Here is an 18,689-nt window from a genome sequence, read left to right as displayed (position 1 = left end):
CAAGTATCTGTTGAGAGTCAAGGGGGCTGATTAAATCACTTACTTGCTTTTATTCCTGCATGCCGTTTTTGTGTCTCCTTTTGGAATCTGCCATTCCTTTTTCTTTGTCTTCATTGAGAATGGTAACTGAAATACTGCAGGCGCTGTATTAGTAGTATTGAAGGGGCTTTGGTAGTTTGGTTTGGTTAGTTTGTTGTGGTTTTTTAGAAATCATACATCATTAGTTCCTGAAGTCTCCCCCGTGGAGCTGAGATTATTGTTTGTAGGCAGCGTTTACCAGTATTACAAGCTTTAAGCTAATTTTGAGATACTTTTTAACCTTTAAAAGTAGATGAAAGTGGCTGAGGTTAATAGCTGAGAAGTCCTGGCTTTCAATGTTAATATCAGACTTTTTTTAGATGCTTTATCTTCTTCATTTCTGATCACAATTTGTGTGTGTCACACACATATCCATGCTTGGCACAAGCAGCTCCTGAGTTGCTCTTACAAGGATTTAAGAAAGGTCAATTTCTTCGCCTGTGTTACCTCATCATTTACCTAATGTATTAGTATTTTAGTTATTAGTACAGGACTGTCATTAAAAGTCCTCATCTCCAGCCTTGAGAGTCTTAGCTCACTGACAGAAGTACAGGAGTCTTGTTCCTGTCTTTGCTATTGCTGTACTGTGAGGATTTTCTCGAATTATTTTTTAGTTTACAAATTCACATTTGTAAAGTCAGCGGTAAGGCCACATCTAAGAATGAAGAAAGACTGAATCCATCTTTATTAAAGGATTTTGAAAGTTTGTCTCATGAAAAGCAATTAGTAAGTGTCAGCAGTTGCATGTGGATTAACTGTAGCCCTAGAAGTACACATTTAAGAAGCTGTGGTAAAGTTCATTTGCTGATCTCAGTTTCTGGGATGTATTTCAAAAGAATTAACTTTGCATGGTCCATATGTGTGTGTGCACATTTTAACAGGATGTCAGTTTTCATCTGTCCCCTACCTCAGAGCTGCTGTGGTCAAATGCTGCATGTCTTGTGCTGCTCCGTGAAACTCCACCTTCCTTTCTCAGTTTGAGAGTGTGAAGTTGTAGTATTTCTAGCTAAATGTCTGCTGAGCTGGAATATCACAAAGCATCAGTTACTGTGATTTCAATAAATACAGAGCTGTATTATGTTGAGGGAAGGAAAATTGTGGAAGTAGTTTTCTATGGCACACAATGGAGTCATTTTCTAAACTATTCTCAGTGGTGTTTTCAGCTGTAAAAGCTGTATTCAGGTGGGTGTTACCTCTTTTATAAGAGTCTTAAAGGTGGAGGAGGAATTAAGGTTCTGCACTCTTATGTTGCAGTGTCTTTGGGTCAGCTTCTGATTTCTGCACATTTCTGTCTTAGTTTAGAGAAGCCAAATATCCATTGGAGAATCCTAATACCTATTTCACTCAGGGCTTTTTTGAAGTTTAAATGGTTAAATGCTGCGTGAGAGCTTGGCTGAATAGTTGGAATCCCTTTCAGAAAACATTGTGTTATGTGCCAAGACCAGACACACACCACTACAACAACAGCTCAAGTACAGGTTAAATGCTCTTTGTATGTGACATTTTAGGTGCATATCTTTCTTAAAAATTTTAAAGCTACTCTAATTGTTGCCAGATTTATAGAAAGAACAATATTCTACGTCATTGCACAGTAAGCTGTTTACATGCAAGCTTTCTTTGGGGAGAGCTACTGTAATTAGAGTAGTGATTTATTTTATGTATAAAGTGAGTGGGAGCTACTGCAGTGGGAAGTTGAGGACGAGGTTGAGCTGAAGGCTGAGTAGGTCTGTGGTCTTCGCCAACCCTGGAAGTCACTGCACACACCCTGTCATCTCTTAGTAAGTTCTTTTTCTCTTTGGTTGTAATCCTTTATGCAGCCACGACAGATGTGGTGTGGAGGAACCGAGTCTCCTTCACTGGGCAGTGGTGTTTGCATTCCTGAGCTCTCCTTTTACACCTCTGGTTTCCCCCAGAGTCAGCTGCTGGAGGAATAGCCAGCAAAGATCCACACCTCTGGAATATGGTAAAAGTGATCTACCACATAAAATGTAAAGATTAGCAGGTCTGAGCTGAGACAGTGTTTCCTTACTGCAGAGGTGTTACAGCTTTTTTAAGGCATGGATGGAAGCTTGGGGTTTATCATGATCCTTTTATATCTGGGTATTGTTTTCCTTTGTAAAATATAATAAACAAAGTGGTCTTGTGCTTCTGTGTGAGACAAGAAGCTTATTGCTACATTAGGACTTTTGATAGCCATTTCAGATTAAATTCTTGTATAGTATTACTGCCTTCTTTCAGGGAGTGTGGCTGGGCTTTTCTTTTTTCTTTTTTTTTCTTTTCTTTTCCAGTGCTTCTGTATGTTTTTCCCAAATGTACAACTTTGGCTTCATTTCTTTTCTGTATCTTTTGGGTGTGGAGATGCTGAGGAAAGTCTTTGTGGATGTTTTAATTTTTTGTATGTTTACTCCTCACTTTAAAACTGTGCATATAACACCCTAAAATAGATCTGGTTGTAATATTTTGAAGGGAATTGCCTTGAAGCATCAAATACTTCTGTAATACCCCATGGTATGGCATCACTGAAAGATGTGTTTGGACCTACTAATGGATTTGTAGTAGTTCTTTTTAGTAGCCTATATCATCTGTAAAAATAGCAGTCTCAAACTGATTTTTGTAGTGAATTCTTTGTATGATGGTTTAGAACTCCAGAAGATAAATATTTTCCTTATAGGCCAGACCAATCATGTGAACCCACATTTTGGGTCATTATAAGGAAACCCATTGAAAATGGGAGTGAGGCTCCTCCACTTAGCTCAGTTGAGCTATCTTGCTTTAACTTGGTGTAATACTCAATTAACTGTCCTGGATGCAGCCTTCAGTGGGTTTTCAGAAGTTACAGACCTGGTGACCTGTGGAAATATTTCATGTTATGTTGTTTCTTGTGAGCAATGAAACAGCAAATGGCATTCTCAATGTTACCCCCCCTCCTAAGAAGTAAAATTCTGAACTTTCTCCTCCATGACTCTCCCAACTCTGACGGGAAATATTAGAGCTTGTGTGTTGTGGTTTGTTAAAAAATGTACATTTCTGTTCAAAATTGTTTGTCAGTCTCTCAGAAAATTAGAAGTAATTAAATAGAAAGTTCTACAGATTTGTGCCATTTCTGTACCCTCTCATCTCAAGATGGTGTGAGAAGCAGACAATTGTAATAACTTGCTGCTACTCCTTTCCAGCTAATTTGATCTTGTTCCTTAATTCTGACAGATTGTTTTTAATTTTCCCATCTGTTCCATAAAAATCTCAAGTGATTGACTCCTAGGAAAAAATAATGTCTAATAGCTGAGCCATTTTTAATGAGTTGGTATGAGTTATTTAATGAGACGTCTTGAAGAAGGCAAGCCAAAGGAAAGATTGGGCCTGGGGTGGTGGATGTAAAGAAAGGTAAAGGGCAACCATCTGCTTCAGGAAGCTTCCACTCTTCATCAGCAGCTTTAGGCTGCTGCTCTCTCCACTTTCAGGCAGTACCCGTGGACAAAACAACAAAGGTTCAGTGGCAGTAATTCCTTTTCCCCTTTTGTTTAGAGCAGTGTCTGCCCTCAGACACTACTGCTTTGGGGAGAGGATCAGTCATGAAAAGGAAAAAAAATCAAAGAATAAAAGAATAATATTTAAGTAACCTTAAAACTATTATGGTCTGTGGTTTAACTTCATTTCTTCCAGCACAAACTTCCAGATATTCCAGAAGGAACCCTAGTGCCAGGAAACAGAGTGAATGCTCTCCTCCAGCCTCTCTGAACGCTAAAACTTTTGCTTTAAAATTGCCTGCAAATAGCATCTCCCAGGGCAGGAAACCATCAATATGCAGTACAGGTCTTTGAGAATAGCAAGCATGAATATAAATACTAACATCTGGACTTCTCCCTTCTGTTTTGGTTTTATATATTATTATAATAAACATTAACATTGTTTTTAATAATCATCAGATAGCATTTTCTTTGGCAGCTTGAGACTTCATTATTAAATCAAATAGTGAAAATAAATATACAGCTCTTTTACAAGAAAAGTTGAAAGTTTGACTCAGCCCTGCAAATATGCCATTGTGAGTCTAATCCATTGTAGAATTCAGAGAATAATGAATTAACGTCTCAATTGCATACAGTGAGGCAGAACAAATGAGAGAATGCTGCCATGGTAATGAGCAAAATATACACTTGTTTTTTCAGGTGGCAGTGGGTAACCAACTAAGGAGAAAAACTTTAGTCTGCATTTTCTTAAACTTTCATTTAGTAAAACCTGGGAGTGTGTTAGGCAAGCAGAGAGCATCAGTACTCTACACATCCAGAGCATGTCCAAATGCTCAGCCCATCAGGTGTCCCCAGGACACATAGTGCAGGCAACCACTGAATGTAGCAGGTGAAGCTACTGGATTAAATTTATACAAAATTGGACTTGGATGGTGTCGTTTAGAAACCTGAGCTCAGCAAAAAGCTGCAGATAGGAGATGCTCTGTGCTTATACAGAAGTCACTGTCTCTGAATGAGACTAGACTGTGCCTGAGGTTTTGACTATCCTAATTTGAGACTGATATAAGGGGAAAAAACGTTTTTATTTGTACGGATTTTTTGCTATCTAGTACCAGTGTTCTTAGACTGGAAGAGGGAGTGGTGGTGGTCTTCCTGTTAGGAAGAAGGAATTGATTGGTGCTTATTTTGCATGCCAGGAGACAAAAGGGACTTAATTTTGAACAAAATTGTCATGGGCTTTGGGAACATGATCCATTATCTATCCCTGTAGATGGATTTTGGACAAGGACCTTGCTGCGGCTTTAGTAATAAATCTTACATGTATTTATGTAGTTGAAATTAAATTCACAAGCTGTAAGTTGAATAGTTCTGCATTAATCCTTCATAAAGCATTGATCTTTTGGTGTTTTTATCTTCCTCCTCAGTGTGTCAATCCTGATCTTTAATACTTCTCGGCAGTGCTTTGTTGTGGTGAAGCAGTTCCGCCCAGGTAATCCTCTCTTTTACATTTACTTTTGCTCTCAAGTGAAGCAGGCTTTTAAGGGTTTAGCAGTTAAAAATTGGTGCATCTGTGGTGATAAAATCTTTGTTCTATATTCTGTTTCTTTGTATGATAGCCCATCCTTTTCAGTCAGTCAGAATTTCTAACCAGGGAAATTTCCATTACAGATTAAATGAATGATCAGTGTAGTCTTGCATTCTGCTCTTGGGCTGGTTATTGTCCTTTTTTGGATTAAATTACAACTCTACAATGATCGTGCAAGAAATTGCTTTAATTTGAAGTTCCTTCTTGACCTATGTGTACAGAAGACAGTATTTTCCTTTTTATTTTGTTTCATCTTAAATATTCTTTTTATTTGTAGTGTCTTACTGTGCATTGTGCAGTTGGGAATTTGAAATGAGGGAGATTCAGGACTGTATGCTCTTTTACCAGTATGTGGACAACTTCATTTTACCAGTTATTATGAATTTAGGTTAATGCACTTTTTTTTTTTTCTGAGTTTTTGTATCAGTTCTTTTCACTCAAAGCAGTATTTACTTTCTGGAAGTTAAAAATGAAATGCGTATTCACTGCATTTTAATTAAAAGAAATGACAAGGTATTTCACTGACTGTTGCTAAGAGACAGTTTCAAGACTGCTCATGGTAGACTTTATAGAAAACTTTCTAGGGTAGTGTCACACTGCCCTTTCTTCCTGACAGTGATTACAGCCTCTCCGGTGCTGTGCAGCAGTGTTACATTGAGAGTGCATCCTTCTCATCAAGTGCTAATTGACTTGTATAACGTGTTTGGTTATTTGTTCATCACTAATCCACTGTCTTTTATTTGCCAGCGAATAAATGGCTCCCACAGCTCTTGCTCTCTTTGAGGCAATCTTAGGGAGAAGTGTGTGCATGCATATATATATATATATATATGTATATATATACACATGTATATATATATATATGTGCTGAGCAGCAACACATTCATTGCATTATCTCTATGAAGGTGTCAAGTCAGCCTCAAAAGACTGGAATGAAACCATTCCAGAGTCTGGAGCTGCTCAGACACCTGGCCAGTGGTCAGTCAGATACCCCACAGCACTTCTGTGATCACAACCATGCCCTGCCCTTACTCACATCCCTATATTTATATCTCCATTCCATGGTAATTGTCTGCCCTGGTGCCTGTTCCACAAAACTAAGACAAAGGCTGAGGCTTTTCTCCTTGCCAGATCCCACCAGGGTCCCACCAGGAAGGCGATCTCTCGTTGCTGGGAGGGAACAGCTGCCGCTCGCTCTGCAGGCACGTCCCCTGCACGTGTACTGGTGCCATGTGTGCTCGCCTTTCCCTAGGCTGTGCTGGCAGGAGCAGCTTTCCCCACTGGTGTCTGTGCTGCTTGTAAAGGCACTCATCCCTCCCATTCTGTTTGGCAGCAGCAGCCCTTATGCAGCCACAGCAGAATGGCTGCAGACAGGAGGTTTTGAGGAGCAGGGAGCTGAAGGAGTTCATGCTGACTTGAGAGTGGCAGAAGCACACAACCAGAGAGGCAAACAGTGTGCTCTGGGGTTAGATCATCCTGAATGATCATGAAATCACACATTTGGGAGGGGCAGAGAGAAGAAAGATAAGCATCTCTGGATATGTACCTCACCCATGACTAATTTGCAAAGGTATTGGTCAATGCTTATTTTGGTAGACAATTGACCGTACATTTTCAAATATAATAAAATTATATGTTGCTAGGGTTGGGAGCTATGAAAACGCACTCTGGTTTATTAACTGTAAGTATAATGACGTTTCAATGGATTGTGATGTTTGTTTTTCCACTGACTTAAAATAAACAGTATCAAAGATTTGAATCATAAGCCATGTTCCATTTCAGGAGGTAGGAAACACCACTGCGGTCAGAAGTTTAGAGAGGAGCCAGCGCCTTCCCAGACAGTGCCTTCCCACTGGCTCCTCAGTCCCTGCTGTTTTCTTCTGTTTAGGGACAGCAAACAAGTCCCTGTATGTGTCACCTACAAAGGCTGCTTTTAATAACAGCAGTGATCTTCTTTGCTCCCTTTGGTTGAACCATCTATCCTTTGTCCCACGTTACAGAAAAGAAGGTGAGAAAATCAGTTCTACTGGAGTTTCCACTCTGAGTGGAACCTTTCTTACAGCCGAGTGGCTCCAGGGTGATTAGTCCAGATGTGGATTCCATCACTTCCTTGGGAAGCCTTTTCCAAAGCCTGACAACCCTTTCTGTTGTCATTCTTCCTGATGTGCAGCCAGAAGCTGCCCTGGCACAGGTTGGTTCCTCACCGTGCTGCCGCTCGTGGCCATCTGGCCATGGAGGAGACTGCCCAGCAATGGTGCAGAGGCAGTTCCTGGCCAAGGAAGCATTGGAAGACAAGGGAACAACAGACATGGGACAAGTGGGTGGGTGACTGTGCTGGGGCTTCTGGATTCTGCTTTCCAAACTCTTTGTGGATTTGCAGTAAGATGACAACCTGTGGCGAGGAAGAGGAGGGTCACAGGTTTCCCTCTGAAGAGTGTACCTTAGCCAGTAGGTCGCACACTGCTTTTCCATCCAGTTCTTTATCATCCAGTGCATCTCTTGTGTAGTCAGTTTTGCACCTTCAAGAGAGTTATGGGAGGTTCTCTGTTCCCTGACATTAGAAGGCAGCTTGGCTTTCTAGGCTTTGCTTATCTGTGAGAGTTGAGTTTGAACTTTTGCAAGCCAGATGATATTAAATTCATAATCAGACTCCTTGGTGAATGCTCTAATATTTGGGCTCTTACAGAAGTGGCTGGTACTGCTTCTTTTCTTCCTTATCTACAGAGAAAAACTGTTCCTGGGCTTGAAGTGTGGCCATATCTCAGGACTTTGCTCTGAAGAGGACTCTGAATTAGGTCCTTCTGGGAATGTAGGTTTTGATCTACATGGGGTCACTTGTGCTGAGGGAGGAGAATTGCAGGTGCCCGATGGAATGACAGGATAGGTTTCAGGGATACAGAAGAGTTTTAACACTTTTAAGTCACAGCTTCATATGTCTGTACTCCACACTCTTACCTCCATCCTGTTTTAGTATCCAAAGCCTTTAAAGGATGCATGTGTTGTTCCTTTTTTAATTATCTGATATGGGTATGTCAGTACTAAAAAAGAAATAAAACTTTCAGAGGATTTGGCTCGTCTCAGAGAAATCTTGGATGTGGTTGTCATTTATGATAATTTTCCTAGCTTTTAGAAGTTTTTGGAATAATGACAATAGACACCCTTCAAGGAGCTGTCCCTTAGAGCTGGCAGGGAATATTTTTCCTGGCTTCATGCTGCACTTAAAAAAAACCCCTTGAGCTCTAAATCATGTCTCTCAAGTAAGAAATGGAAACTCCAATCCAAACCTGTTTGAATCTAAAAGACCTGGATATACCTAAGACTAGCAGCTTTGAAAGTTTTAACTTCTGGAGAAAGATTAGATTTTGGATATTGGACTGATCTTGACATCTCCCTTTCAATTGCAGATCTTGCTATTCTGCACTTCTGAGGGGTCAAAATGAGCACTGCAGAAAGAGCCCAGGCACAAATTGATGGGGTCTAGACTCTGCCTCAGAGACCAAATGCTTAAGAAGTCACTGTGGAACTTCACTGTTATGCAACAACATTTCTCCAGAGACCTTGTTTTAAGAAATACAAAACTACAGTATCTGGAAGGACAACAATTTTATCAATTCTGCAAGATTTAGAATGAGAAATAAAAGAAAAACTAATCTGAAAACCATGTTATGTGTATGTGAAATATGTTTGAAAAATATTTTAATGGAATAAAAATAGGTTCAAAGTTTAAAATAGTTTTTTTCAGGGTGGTTTATAACACTCTCTTGGAAACCTTTCATGAAAAGCAAAGGGATAGACATGAGGAAATTTCAAGGAAAAAACAAGTGGAATTATGCCTGTATATTAAAGTTGCAATGATCTGGAGTTGTCTGTCAGTAGGGATTCTTTGTGTGTTGACATCCAGTCCTGCAGTTCTCACTCAGGCAAAATTTCTGTTGACATCAGTGAGAGGTTTTGCTTAAATAAGGACTAAAATCTGACATTTCCACTTTCTTTAGGAGTGCCTTACAGTGGCAGCTGTTTGTAGATTAGTTCAAGAAGTCTTTTTCAGACTCCACACAGGAATCTGAGCAAGGAACTGTATGTTCAAAAGAGGATTTTTTTTTTTTTTCAGACAAACATACATGCTTTTCATACCCTTTCTAAATAACAGCTGAGTTGACAGGCTGAAAGACTCATCATTGTGCACATGGTACTTTATGTGCAACCCAACTTTCCTGCAAGATAACTGCATAGTTTAAATTAAATCCCAATATCTGCATTGCCCAACAAATGGGAGCTGTATGGTGCTTCTGGCACTTCGATTTCTTGGATGAACTAGCTTCCTTTTTCAATTTTTGTTTGTTTTAAGGTGTGCATGAATTCATTTCAGATGATGCAAGTACAAATAAGAGTTTAAAGAATAATTTTACGGACATGGCAAGAGAACCTTTGTTCTTTAAAATTCCAATTTTGTGTGTCATTATTTTAACAGATAACACAGCTGAATTCCTTGTTACTCTCAAGTACTCTCATGGTTGTTAAATTCCAGGCAAAATTTGTCTGCCACCCTTTTTTATATTTAATACGAAGAGATTAACATACTGCCCCTTGTTTCTTTTTCTTTTTTTCTTTTGTTTTTTTTTTTTAAAGCTGTTTACATGTGTGAAATAGAAAGGCATCATCCTCAAGTCTTTGAGAATCAGGACAAGGAGAGCTTCCCTTCCCTGGAAAATCCCTTACCTGCTGTGGTTGGAGTGACCTATGAACTCTGTGCTGGCATTGTGGACAAGCCAGGCCTTTCTTTAGAAGAAATTGCTTGTGAGGAAGTTTTGGAAGAGTGTGGCTATCGTGTTTCCATTGCAGACCTCAGGAGGATCACTTCTTACAGGTAAAGGGCAGCAAGTTACAACACTTAGCATTTTGTCATTTCACAGATGCTGAAGTGGCCTGGGTGTTCCCTCTTGCCTTGTTTAAGCAGAGTGTTGGAGGAATGTGGGCATCTGAAGGTACAAGAAAGGTGTAATTTTTAGCAAGCGAGAGGAGTATTTACAGGAATGTAAGCAATTAGAAATATATAATCTATATGATAATTATGGAGTTCAATTCCCAGGAAGAATCATACCATTGTGACTTATAGCAAAGACTGTTAGAAAAGGAAGAAGTTGCATTGGGCTCTTCAGAGTTTGGCACAGCACCAGAAAACAGCCCATCTTTACTATACTGGGTGTTTTCCACCTCTGATTCTTATTACTCAAATTAACAAGAGAAACTGCCCAAGATGCTCTCTGATTAACCTTTAACATGATTTTGCAGAAGCATGAGAACCTGTGGCATTAGATCTCTTCATAATATTTGGTCTGTAATTAAAGCTTCTTTGAGTTGGACAATAATTATTGTTATATATGAAGATTTCGCAGATTTGACTGTGAAAATTATTACATTGTATTTTTGCAGGGTTACAAATAGTTATCGAAATAGTTTTTAACATATTTTAAAGCATTTATTAGGAATAAAGGGAAAAATTAATTTGTAAGTGGAAAAATACAAAACGTGAGTTGTTGGTAAAAAAACCACAAACAAAGAGAAACTTTGCACACAGCTTTAATCCTATTATATCACATTCCCAGCTTTTAGTATTGTTATCCAAAATATATGTATGTTTGTATTTTGCAGAAAAAGCAGCAGGTTTTTTTACTTTCTTTATTTTACTTGACAACTCCATTGAACTAGGCACTGTCATTGGTTTTTAATTTGGGAATTGAATACAAATCCACAGCTGTCAATCCTGGCAAATGTTATTTCCTGCTGGATTAACAAGCAGTGCTTCTGTTGAGGGGAGGGGGTGAATCACAGGAGCTGTCTTTTACAACTCATTGAAACCAGATTAAGGGTTTGTTCTACTGAAAGAAAAAGTGTCTTCCAGATTTATGAGCAAAAGCTGTCTATAGAATTTCATAGCTTGGGTGACACTGACAGGCTGCTGCATGCAGATATATACATATGTATGTGTACGTATGTATGTGCATACAAATGCAAAAGAGGAAAAGTAGAATACAATTCCTGTAGAAGGTTGTAGATTTAGTGCAAAAGTTCAAAAGCTTGACTCAATATTAATGATTTATATCTGCATAAAACTCTCTGTGTTTTGGTGTTGATAAATGTCTTTATATGTTACAGGTGGTTGTTCATTCAGTTGCTTTTTTTTTTTTTAAATTGCACTGGCTTGTGAAGAGTGTATACAATTGGGGTTTTCTTTGTTGAGACCTTTGCAAAGAGCTCATAATCCTCCTTTGTCCATGTGGACACAGCTTTCTGCCCATGGACATCCATGCTGAAGTCAGAAGGGCCTGTATAATTTTTACATTTTTAAATTAATATGAAAGTTTGAAACCTCAAAGATGATATTTCACAGGGGTTTTTTTTGTGTGATTTCCCATGCTCTATTACTAGGATTTTATTCCAAATATTTTGGTATTCCTATTAGGAGTGTCCTGATTTCCTTCAGCCAAGGATTGGCATCTTTCTGATGCTTGAGGATTGATGCCAGGACAGGAAGTAATCAGTTCATTTATGACATTTTTTCTGTAATGGCTACACTACATATAAGAATTCCTGGGCTTTTTCTAAGTGCAGCAGGTTTTTCCAAGTGGCTTATGCTGCTGGTTCATGCTGTGACTGTCAATACAAAGCACAGGAATAAACCACTGCATTAATGCATATGGATGCCATTACAATTGCAATGCATCCTGCACTTCTAGTCTTGTCTCCCATCCCAGCAATCTGTGTAATAGCTGCTCTGCATTATTTATTGATCCAGTGCCTCAGGTCAGAGTTTTGGGGGGCTCTCTCTAGATGGCTCCTCTTCCAAAGATCAGCCTCTGCTGGACTGGCACCAGTTGTGACAGATGTGCATCTGTGCTTTCTCTCAAATCTGACCATTCCGTGGCCTCTTTCAGAGGGTTTTGGCATTCTGTCTGAAGTGTCTAATCTGTCTCTACCACAAGCAACTTTCCCTTCATGTCTTGCCTAAATTTCCCTTTCTTTACTTCAACACTGACACTTAGTACTCTGTCCCCAGTGGACATGAAGTACTTCTGCCCCTTCCACCTCCTTGGTAAAGCATGTTCCCTTTACTTTATTTTTGCCTGTGCAAAACTATTTTAATTGATTTAGTCTTTTTCTTCAGATCATATTTTCTAGATATCTGATCATTCCTTCTGCTGTCCTCTGCCTTCTCTCCAGCTGGTCTGCATATTTCTTGAAAATGTAGTGCCCAAAGTGAAGCACAGTTCTTTAGCGGGGGCTTTCCTGGATAGGGTGGAAACATTATCTCCCCTAATCTTACAGATCATTCTTTATATACTGGAGTTTGTTGTTTGCCTTTTTTGCAGAGGCATTGCATTATTGATATAATTTATCTTCCACAATGCCTCTCCTGTCTCAAAACTAGGTTTTGAGCCTGATGATCCTTGTGGGTCCTTTCCAATTCAGAATATTCCATGATTCTGCCTTGTCATTCACCTCCTGTCCGTATTCTGTGTCATCACAGCCTTTGAAAGCAGGGAGTTATACTCCTAATGACACCCCTTGCTGGAAACATGGTCATCAGAAGGAAATTGCCTACCTGGAATAAAAGCAGGAGTTGAGCTAGAGCTGGCAGAAGGGCATGAAGAGCCAAAGACACATCAAATGTAAAGGGAGAAATGGTTTTGGCTAGGGAGGTCAGTACACTTCTGTGCCTAATGGATTAAGAAAGATAGAGCATGGACAATCCATAGGGAGAACTTAGACTATGGGGAAGAATTGAAAATTAAGGCCTTGAGTGGAAAAGAGGAAGAAGAGATGAAGGAACAATGCAGAGAAAAATCGTAGGCCGAGAACTAAATGTACCTGGGGAAAGTACATTCACTGTGGTAGAGAAGAATTCTCTGTAAGGAAATGAGGAAAGTACTTAGATTGTATTAAACTTTGCTCTGTTCTCTTTTCTATAACTGTATAGGTTAGAGGTAATCTGAAGATAGCAGGGATTTTCCTCATTTATTATCAGGGCCTGTAGCAGTGGTTTTGGGGCATTTTTTTTTAGTGCTTCTCAGCTAAACTGGGAAGTGTGAGCCCAGTACTGCCACAGGTAATTCATACACGCACTGGACCCCCTTATTAAGCTCTGTCAAAGCTCCAGTGACTTGAGTCTCATCACATGGAAGTCAGACAGTGAATTAAGCACATCTCAGACTTAATTACCTTGAATGATCCACAGAGGAGCTGTGAAGTCAATGAGGAATGAGGAAAGAAGCCAGGAGTTGGGGAATTTAGGCCATTTGAGTAAGAGTCTTTGGAACAAACTGTTCCAGCAGCAGGAGGACAGTATGGTGTGGGTGAGTGAAGGAGGCTGGGCTGGGGGCAGATAACAAGAAACACAAACATATTTAGAGGAACTTGCCTGGAGGAGGACAGAGGAATCACACTTCAAAAATCAGAAATATCTGTTCCTATTATAGAAAAATGCCAGACAGGAGGAGAACTGAAATGCAGATGGTTCATGTTGCTGTGCAGACAGAGGAGGGATCATTCTGAAAAGAATCTGTATTGTTTGCAGCCTGTGTGGTGAGTTTAGTATCATCACTCCACAAATTTCTACTTTTGTGCTTGGCATCCAGTAACTTCATTTTGGTATTGCAAAAAGGTTGGTTTGAATTATGGCAGCAGCTAATTCACTTTTGGAGACTTCAAGAAGTTTTGGTGGCTGCTGATGTCTTGAGTTCTTGTCAGTTGTATGTATGGCATCAGTGAAAAACAGCATAGGTGGTTGATGTGAGAGGTATAAAGGAATTAGCTGGTGCAATAATAAATTAACAAAATGAAGCTAATCCTATTGTACTATAATTATACACTGTGGATTCATAAAGGTTGAAATTCAACATTTTTAAAAACTCTAAAAGAAATCTGTGAGCTTCCCTTAATGTTTAGGGGTTTTTTCACAAATGCAAAATTTTTTAAGTGAATGTCTTACTTTGGACTTGCTCATGTACCAGATATAACAAATTGTCTTTCTGTCATGGTATCCCATCAGTTTTCTGATTGAATCCCATGTGCTGAAATTCAGCTGTGAGTTAGTTTCTTGGGTTGAAATACTTCCAGCTATCTGCCTTGAAACATGTTTCCTTACAAGACAGGGGCAGGGAAATAAGTTGTTGTTGTTGTCATTGATGTTATTGTTGCTATTTCAAAGTATTTTCTTTTAGTTCTTGAAAATATTGGTTGTCCTGAAGAATATTTATAAAATTAATTGGACTTCAGTAACACCTCAGAACATCAGGGTAGAGTTGAACTGGAGCTTCTAGTTCAACTTCCTTTTCCCTTCATTACATCTTTCTTTTCTCCCAGAGGCTGTAAAAAAATCTTGGCTCTGACCTGGATACAATAGGAGCTGTGGCTTTTCAGCCCCACTGCAAAGAAATCAGATGGATTAGTTTAAAGGACTGACTATATTAAAATAGGTACTTACTTTAATCTTCCTACATTTGTTTTTTTCCCCAAAGTGTACAAGAAGAGCATTCAGAGAATTAATATTGGATGTTCCAATTACTGTGCCATGGCTTTTAGCCTCTGTGCAATGAGGTAAAAATGGCTTGTATTCACAGGTTTTTATGTAGAAAGAATAATAGCCCTGAAAATGTTAGACTGCATTATAATTAGAAAGATCACCTGCTAGTACACCTGTTGGGTGATGGCATAATGTAATATAATTTTATGTTAATTACTTCTGTGCTTTTTTTCCCTGCACCTGCTGCTTATAATGTCAGAACTGTACAAAGGTCCTGAGAAGTGACAATAGGAGCTGCATGTCACTGATCATCAGTTTACATGTTGCATGCCTAAATGGATCTTGATTTAAGCATAAATAACAGAGATTTGTGTCACATTTATTTGTAAACATGAATTATGTATTCACTCTATACCCAAATTCTGCATCCAGATGGCTTATGTCTTAGAAAAGGATATATTGCTTTCAGGAATTTGGACATTACCAAGTAAGATTAAAAACAACAAAAAAAAAAAAGATATATTTCTGTCCTGATAAGAATGTTGATGTGTATAGATTCTGTATTTGTTTAGTATTAACACATTACAAGAAATTTAGCTTTTAATTACTGTCTATCAGAAATAGTACTAAAGTAATAAGTCTTCACAAGGATAAGTCAATTTATTTGTTCCCCATATTGCAGCAGAGAAGTAGAGTATAAAATACTGTTTATATTCTCATACGTGTTTGTTTCTTCAAATTGAAAATATAATATTTACAAACATGATACTTATGAATGAAATAATTGGTTGGCATAGACAAACACCCAGACATGGGAAAAAGGCAAAGCTAATCTGAACCAAAGCTTTGAATTTTGTCCCTGATTACCAAAATGTTTGTGTGTGGACATGCACAATGAGCATACTCATTGTGAAGAAAAAACTTACTGACTGTTGGCAAACTCAGTCTCACTTGTGGCTTCAGACACTACTAAATCTTTTTTTTTAAGCCATAAGATACTGTTTCCCACTTCTGATAAAAAATGTATGTACTGTATCTTTATGCTCCTGAACTTAGGACAAGTGAAAAGTCCCATTTTGTGAGCTCGATTTCCAGCACTGTGTATTTCCTCGTGCATTTGATAAAAGGGAACAGTTAAACAAAGGCTTTGTGGTAGCTGATATTGCCGTGTTTCAAAAACAGCTGGAGTGAAAATCTGCCTCCTGTGTTTCCCCTGTTCTGAGAAGGAAGTAGATGGAAATACTGTAATTGCAGCCTCGTGCTGCCAGCCAGTCCCACCCCTGGGCAGGAGGTGAGAAGTGCTTCGCAGTCATCCTGCAGAAACTCCTTCTCTGGTGTGGCATTGCCTAAAAGTGTGTTGCCTAAGGCTTTAAAAGCCATAGCATGATTTAATCTCACTGTTTGAGTGTTTTATTCAAAATGAAATATGGGAAAGCAGCACACAATCTTGTTTTGATGTGTTAAACTTACATATAAGTTACCATTGTGATGAAAACCATACGACTTTGGTATCCTTACTTTGACATGCTTACATTCCTAGACTTGCTGTTGTCAGAGGTAATGGAGGTTTCTAACTGTCTGAAGCAATACAGAAAGTTTAGTGCTAATAGAGTTTTGGGGTTTAAAATCTCTCTGTTGAAATTACAGGGCTTGTGAGCTTAAGCACTAATGACTTGGCAAGGAGTATTTGTGAGCCCTGTAGCTGTTAACTGGAACGACCATCAGCTTCTCAGAAACCAGTCCTCAGGATGAAGAGGCAAGGAAAACCGAGCTGTGTTTTGTGTAGATCATTTGCCTTTGTCCCACAGTGGCAAATAGTCAAGCCCTGTGCAGACACATCAGAATACAGCTGGAACAGCTGAGGTCAAGCCAGGCTTAGTAGGTCTGGGTCAGTGTGAGCCACGACCTGCTGGGTTTGGGCAGCACGGTGCTAAGCCCTGGACTGACACTGAAGCCTGAAGTCTCCTCATGGGCTGGTGCTGAGTTCAGAGCTGCTCACCCTCCCCCAGCCAAGCCTCTCTTGTCCCAGGAAGGCACCTTTATCAGGAAGGTGGCTTTCCCAGGCTGAAACTCATCACTTGCAGTTCGGGTGTGCTGACCCCTGTGATTTCCACAGATGCAAAGCTAATGAATATAGCTGTAATCTGTTAATAGGTGACTCATTTCAGACCATGGCAAAAGTGTTTTATTTGTAGTGGGATATACTGGGGTAAGAAAAAGTGTATGCATAGATGTGGGATAGAAGAAGACGGTAGCAGAAAGAGGAGTGTAAATAGGATTAAAGGCACATCAAAATTCCTTAAGCAACAGAAAGTTGCTCAGAAAGTGCAGGTAATTGTGCAAAAGCACAGAAAATTCCTAGTGACAGATAAACCTGAAAGCACACTGCAAACATAATATTTCCTGTAGCCTATTCACCAGTCAGACCCACTTTCTCCCTCTCTGCTCTCTTCCAGTGCCCAAAATCACTGAAATGTACAATGTTTTGCAAGGTTATATGGAAAATCACTTTATTACTTCTACCTGAAAAGCTTCAAAGCAACAAAACCTAACTTCTGATTTCTATAAAAGCCAAAGGTATTAAGACAGACAAAATGTGAATAGAATTGATTTTTGTGCAATTTTCTACGGACAAGCAGGATACATTAGCAGTCTGGAAATGTCGTGAAAGACAGCAGTGAGCAATACTGGAGAATATTTAATTTAGTAAAGGGCAGTCCATGTGGATCTATGCAAAAATGATCAACTGGCAGTGTAAGCCAAAGCATTTAGAGAATGAAATAGCAAGTGAAAAAAGGTAAGATATTTGCCTCTTTTAAGAAATAAAGTATATTTCTATATCTTTCAACTTATTTCTGAAACCACTGAAACAGTCTTTTAGAGTCAGAGACCAATGGAAGGGATATACTTCCAATGTACTGAGCTGGAAGGGACCCCCAAGGATCATCGGGTACAGCTCCTGACTCTGCACAGGACACTCCAAGGGTCACACCCCGTGCCTGAGAGCGTTGTCCAAAGGCTTCTTGAGCTCTGTCAGCCTCAGTGCTGTGACCACTGCCCTGGGGAGCCTGTTCCACTGACCAAACACCCTCTGGGTGAAGAAACTTTTTCTAACATCCAGCCTAAACCTCTTCTGACTCGGCTTCATGCTGGTTCCTCAGATCCTGTTGCTGCCACAGGAGCGAAGAGATGGCTGTCTGTCCCTCTGCTGCACCTCGTCAGGATGTTGGAGGCAGAATCCTCCAGCACTTGCCCTTGTTAAACTCCACATGGGTGGTGATCGTCCCTCTCTTAATTTGCTGAGGTCTCTCTGCAAGACCTGTCTGCCCTTGAAGGAGTCAACAGCTCCTCCCAGTTTAGTATCATCAAATTGGGAGAAACTGTCAACTCCCTCGAGGGAGACTAGACAACAAGTTAGAGCAGTGAATATGTCTATAAATAACACCCTGCAACAGACTGCAAATAGTGAATCTATCTAAATAGTGAAGGGATTCTAGGTAGGCTTAGAAATGTTAGATTTGCTGGTTTGGGGAGGAAAGAGTAGAATAGAATGTAATGAGTATTAATACCAGCATTTTTTAATTTTATTTATAGCTCACTTGGAAGTTTTTATTACTTTTTAGCTAATATCTTGTGGCAAAGTTGCTCCAGAGAAGAGAAGGTTAGGTAATCAAGTAAGAGAGAATGATCATGTGGGTATGTCCTCCTTTGAATATGTATTGTTAGAAATTTTTGTTTGTTTCTGTGGTTAATTATATGCCAGTAGATGTGAAGAAATACCATAACTTTGGTCATCATAACAAAGGAAAGACCTTGATGTCCAGGACTTTCATCTTTTCAAGTATATAAGTGTAGTAGCTACTCTTGATGTATTTAGTTCATAACAAGGGAGTATCATGTGAATAAGTACAAAGAAATTACACCATCTGGAAATCAATCCTGCTATTTGAGCTGTGGTGGCAAGATCCTGAGCCTTACAGTGTAGCACCTTGGAAATTGGTTTTCCTTTACTTTAGAGAAAAGATGTGTGGAAAGTGAA

General features: G+C 39.4%; 1 protein-coding gene across 1 annotated transcript in view; it reads left to right on the top strand.

Moving 5' to 3' along the window:
• Nucleotides 1-18,689, top strand: part of NUDT14 (nudix hydrolase 14) — a 58,276-nt gene that overhangs the window by 36,047 nt on the left and 3,540 nt on the right. The window contains exons 3-4 of the mRNA XM_041476379.1: nucleotides 4,967-5,031; nucleotides 9,757-9,994. Coding sequence (XP_041332313.1) covers nucleotides 4,967-5,031; nucleotides 9,757-9,994 — 303 coding nt within the window. The remainder of the gene's footprint in view (nucleotides 1-4,966; nucleotides 5,032-9,756; nucleotides 9,995-18,689) is intronic.

The sequence above is a fragment of the Pyrgilauda ruficollis genome, unplaced genomic scaffold, assembly GCF_017590135.1.
Source record: "Pyrgilauda ruficollis isolate IOZ18807 unplaced genomic scaffold, ASM1759013v1 scaffold38, whole genome shotgun sequence".
NCBI lineage: Eukaryota > Metazoa > Chordata > Aves > Passeriformes > Passeridae > Pyrgilauda > Pyrgilauda ruficollis.
This window is presented reverse-complemented; position numbering and strand designations above follow the sequence as displayed.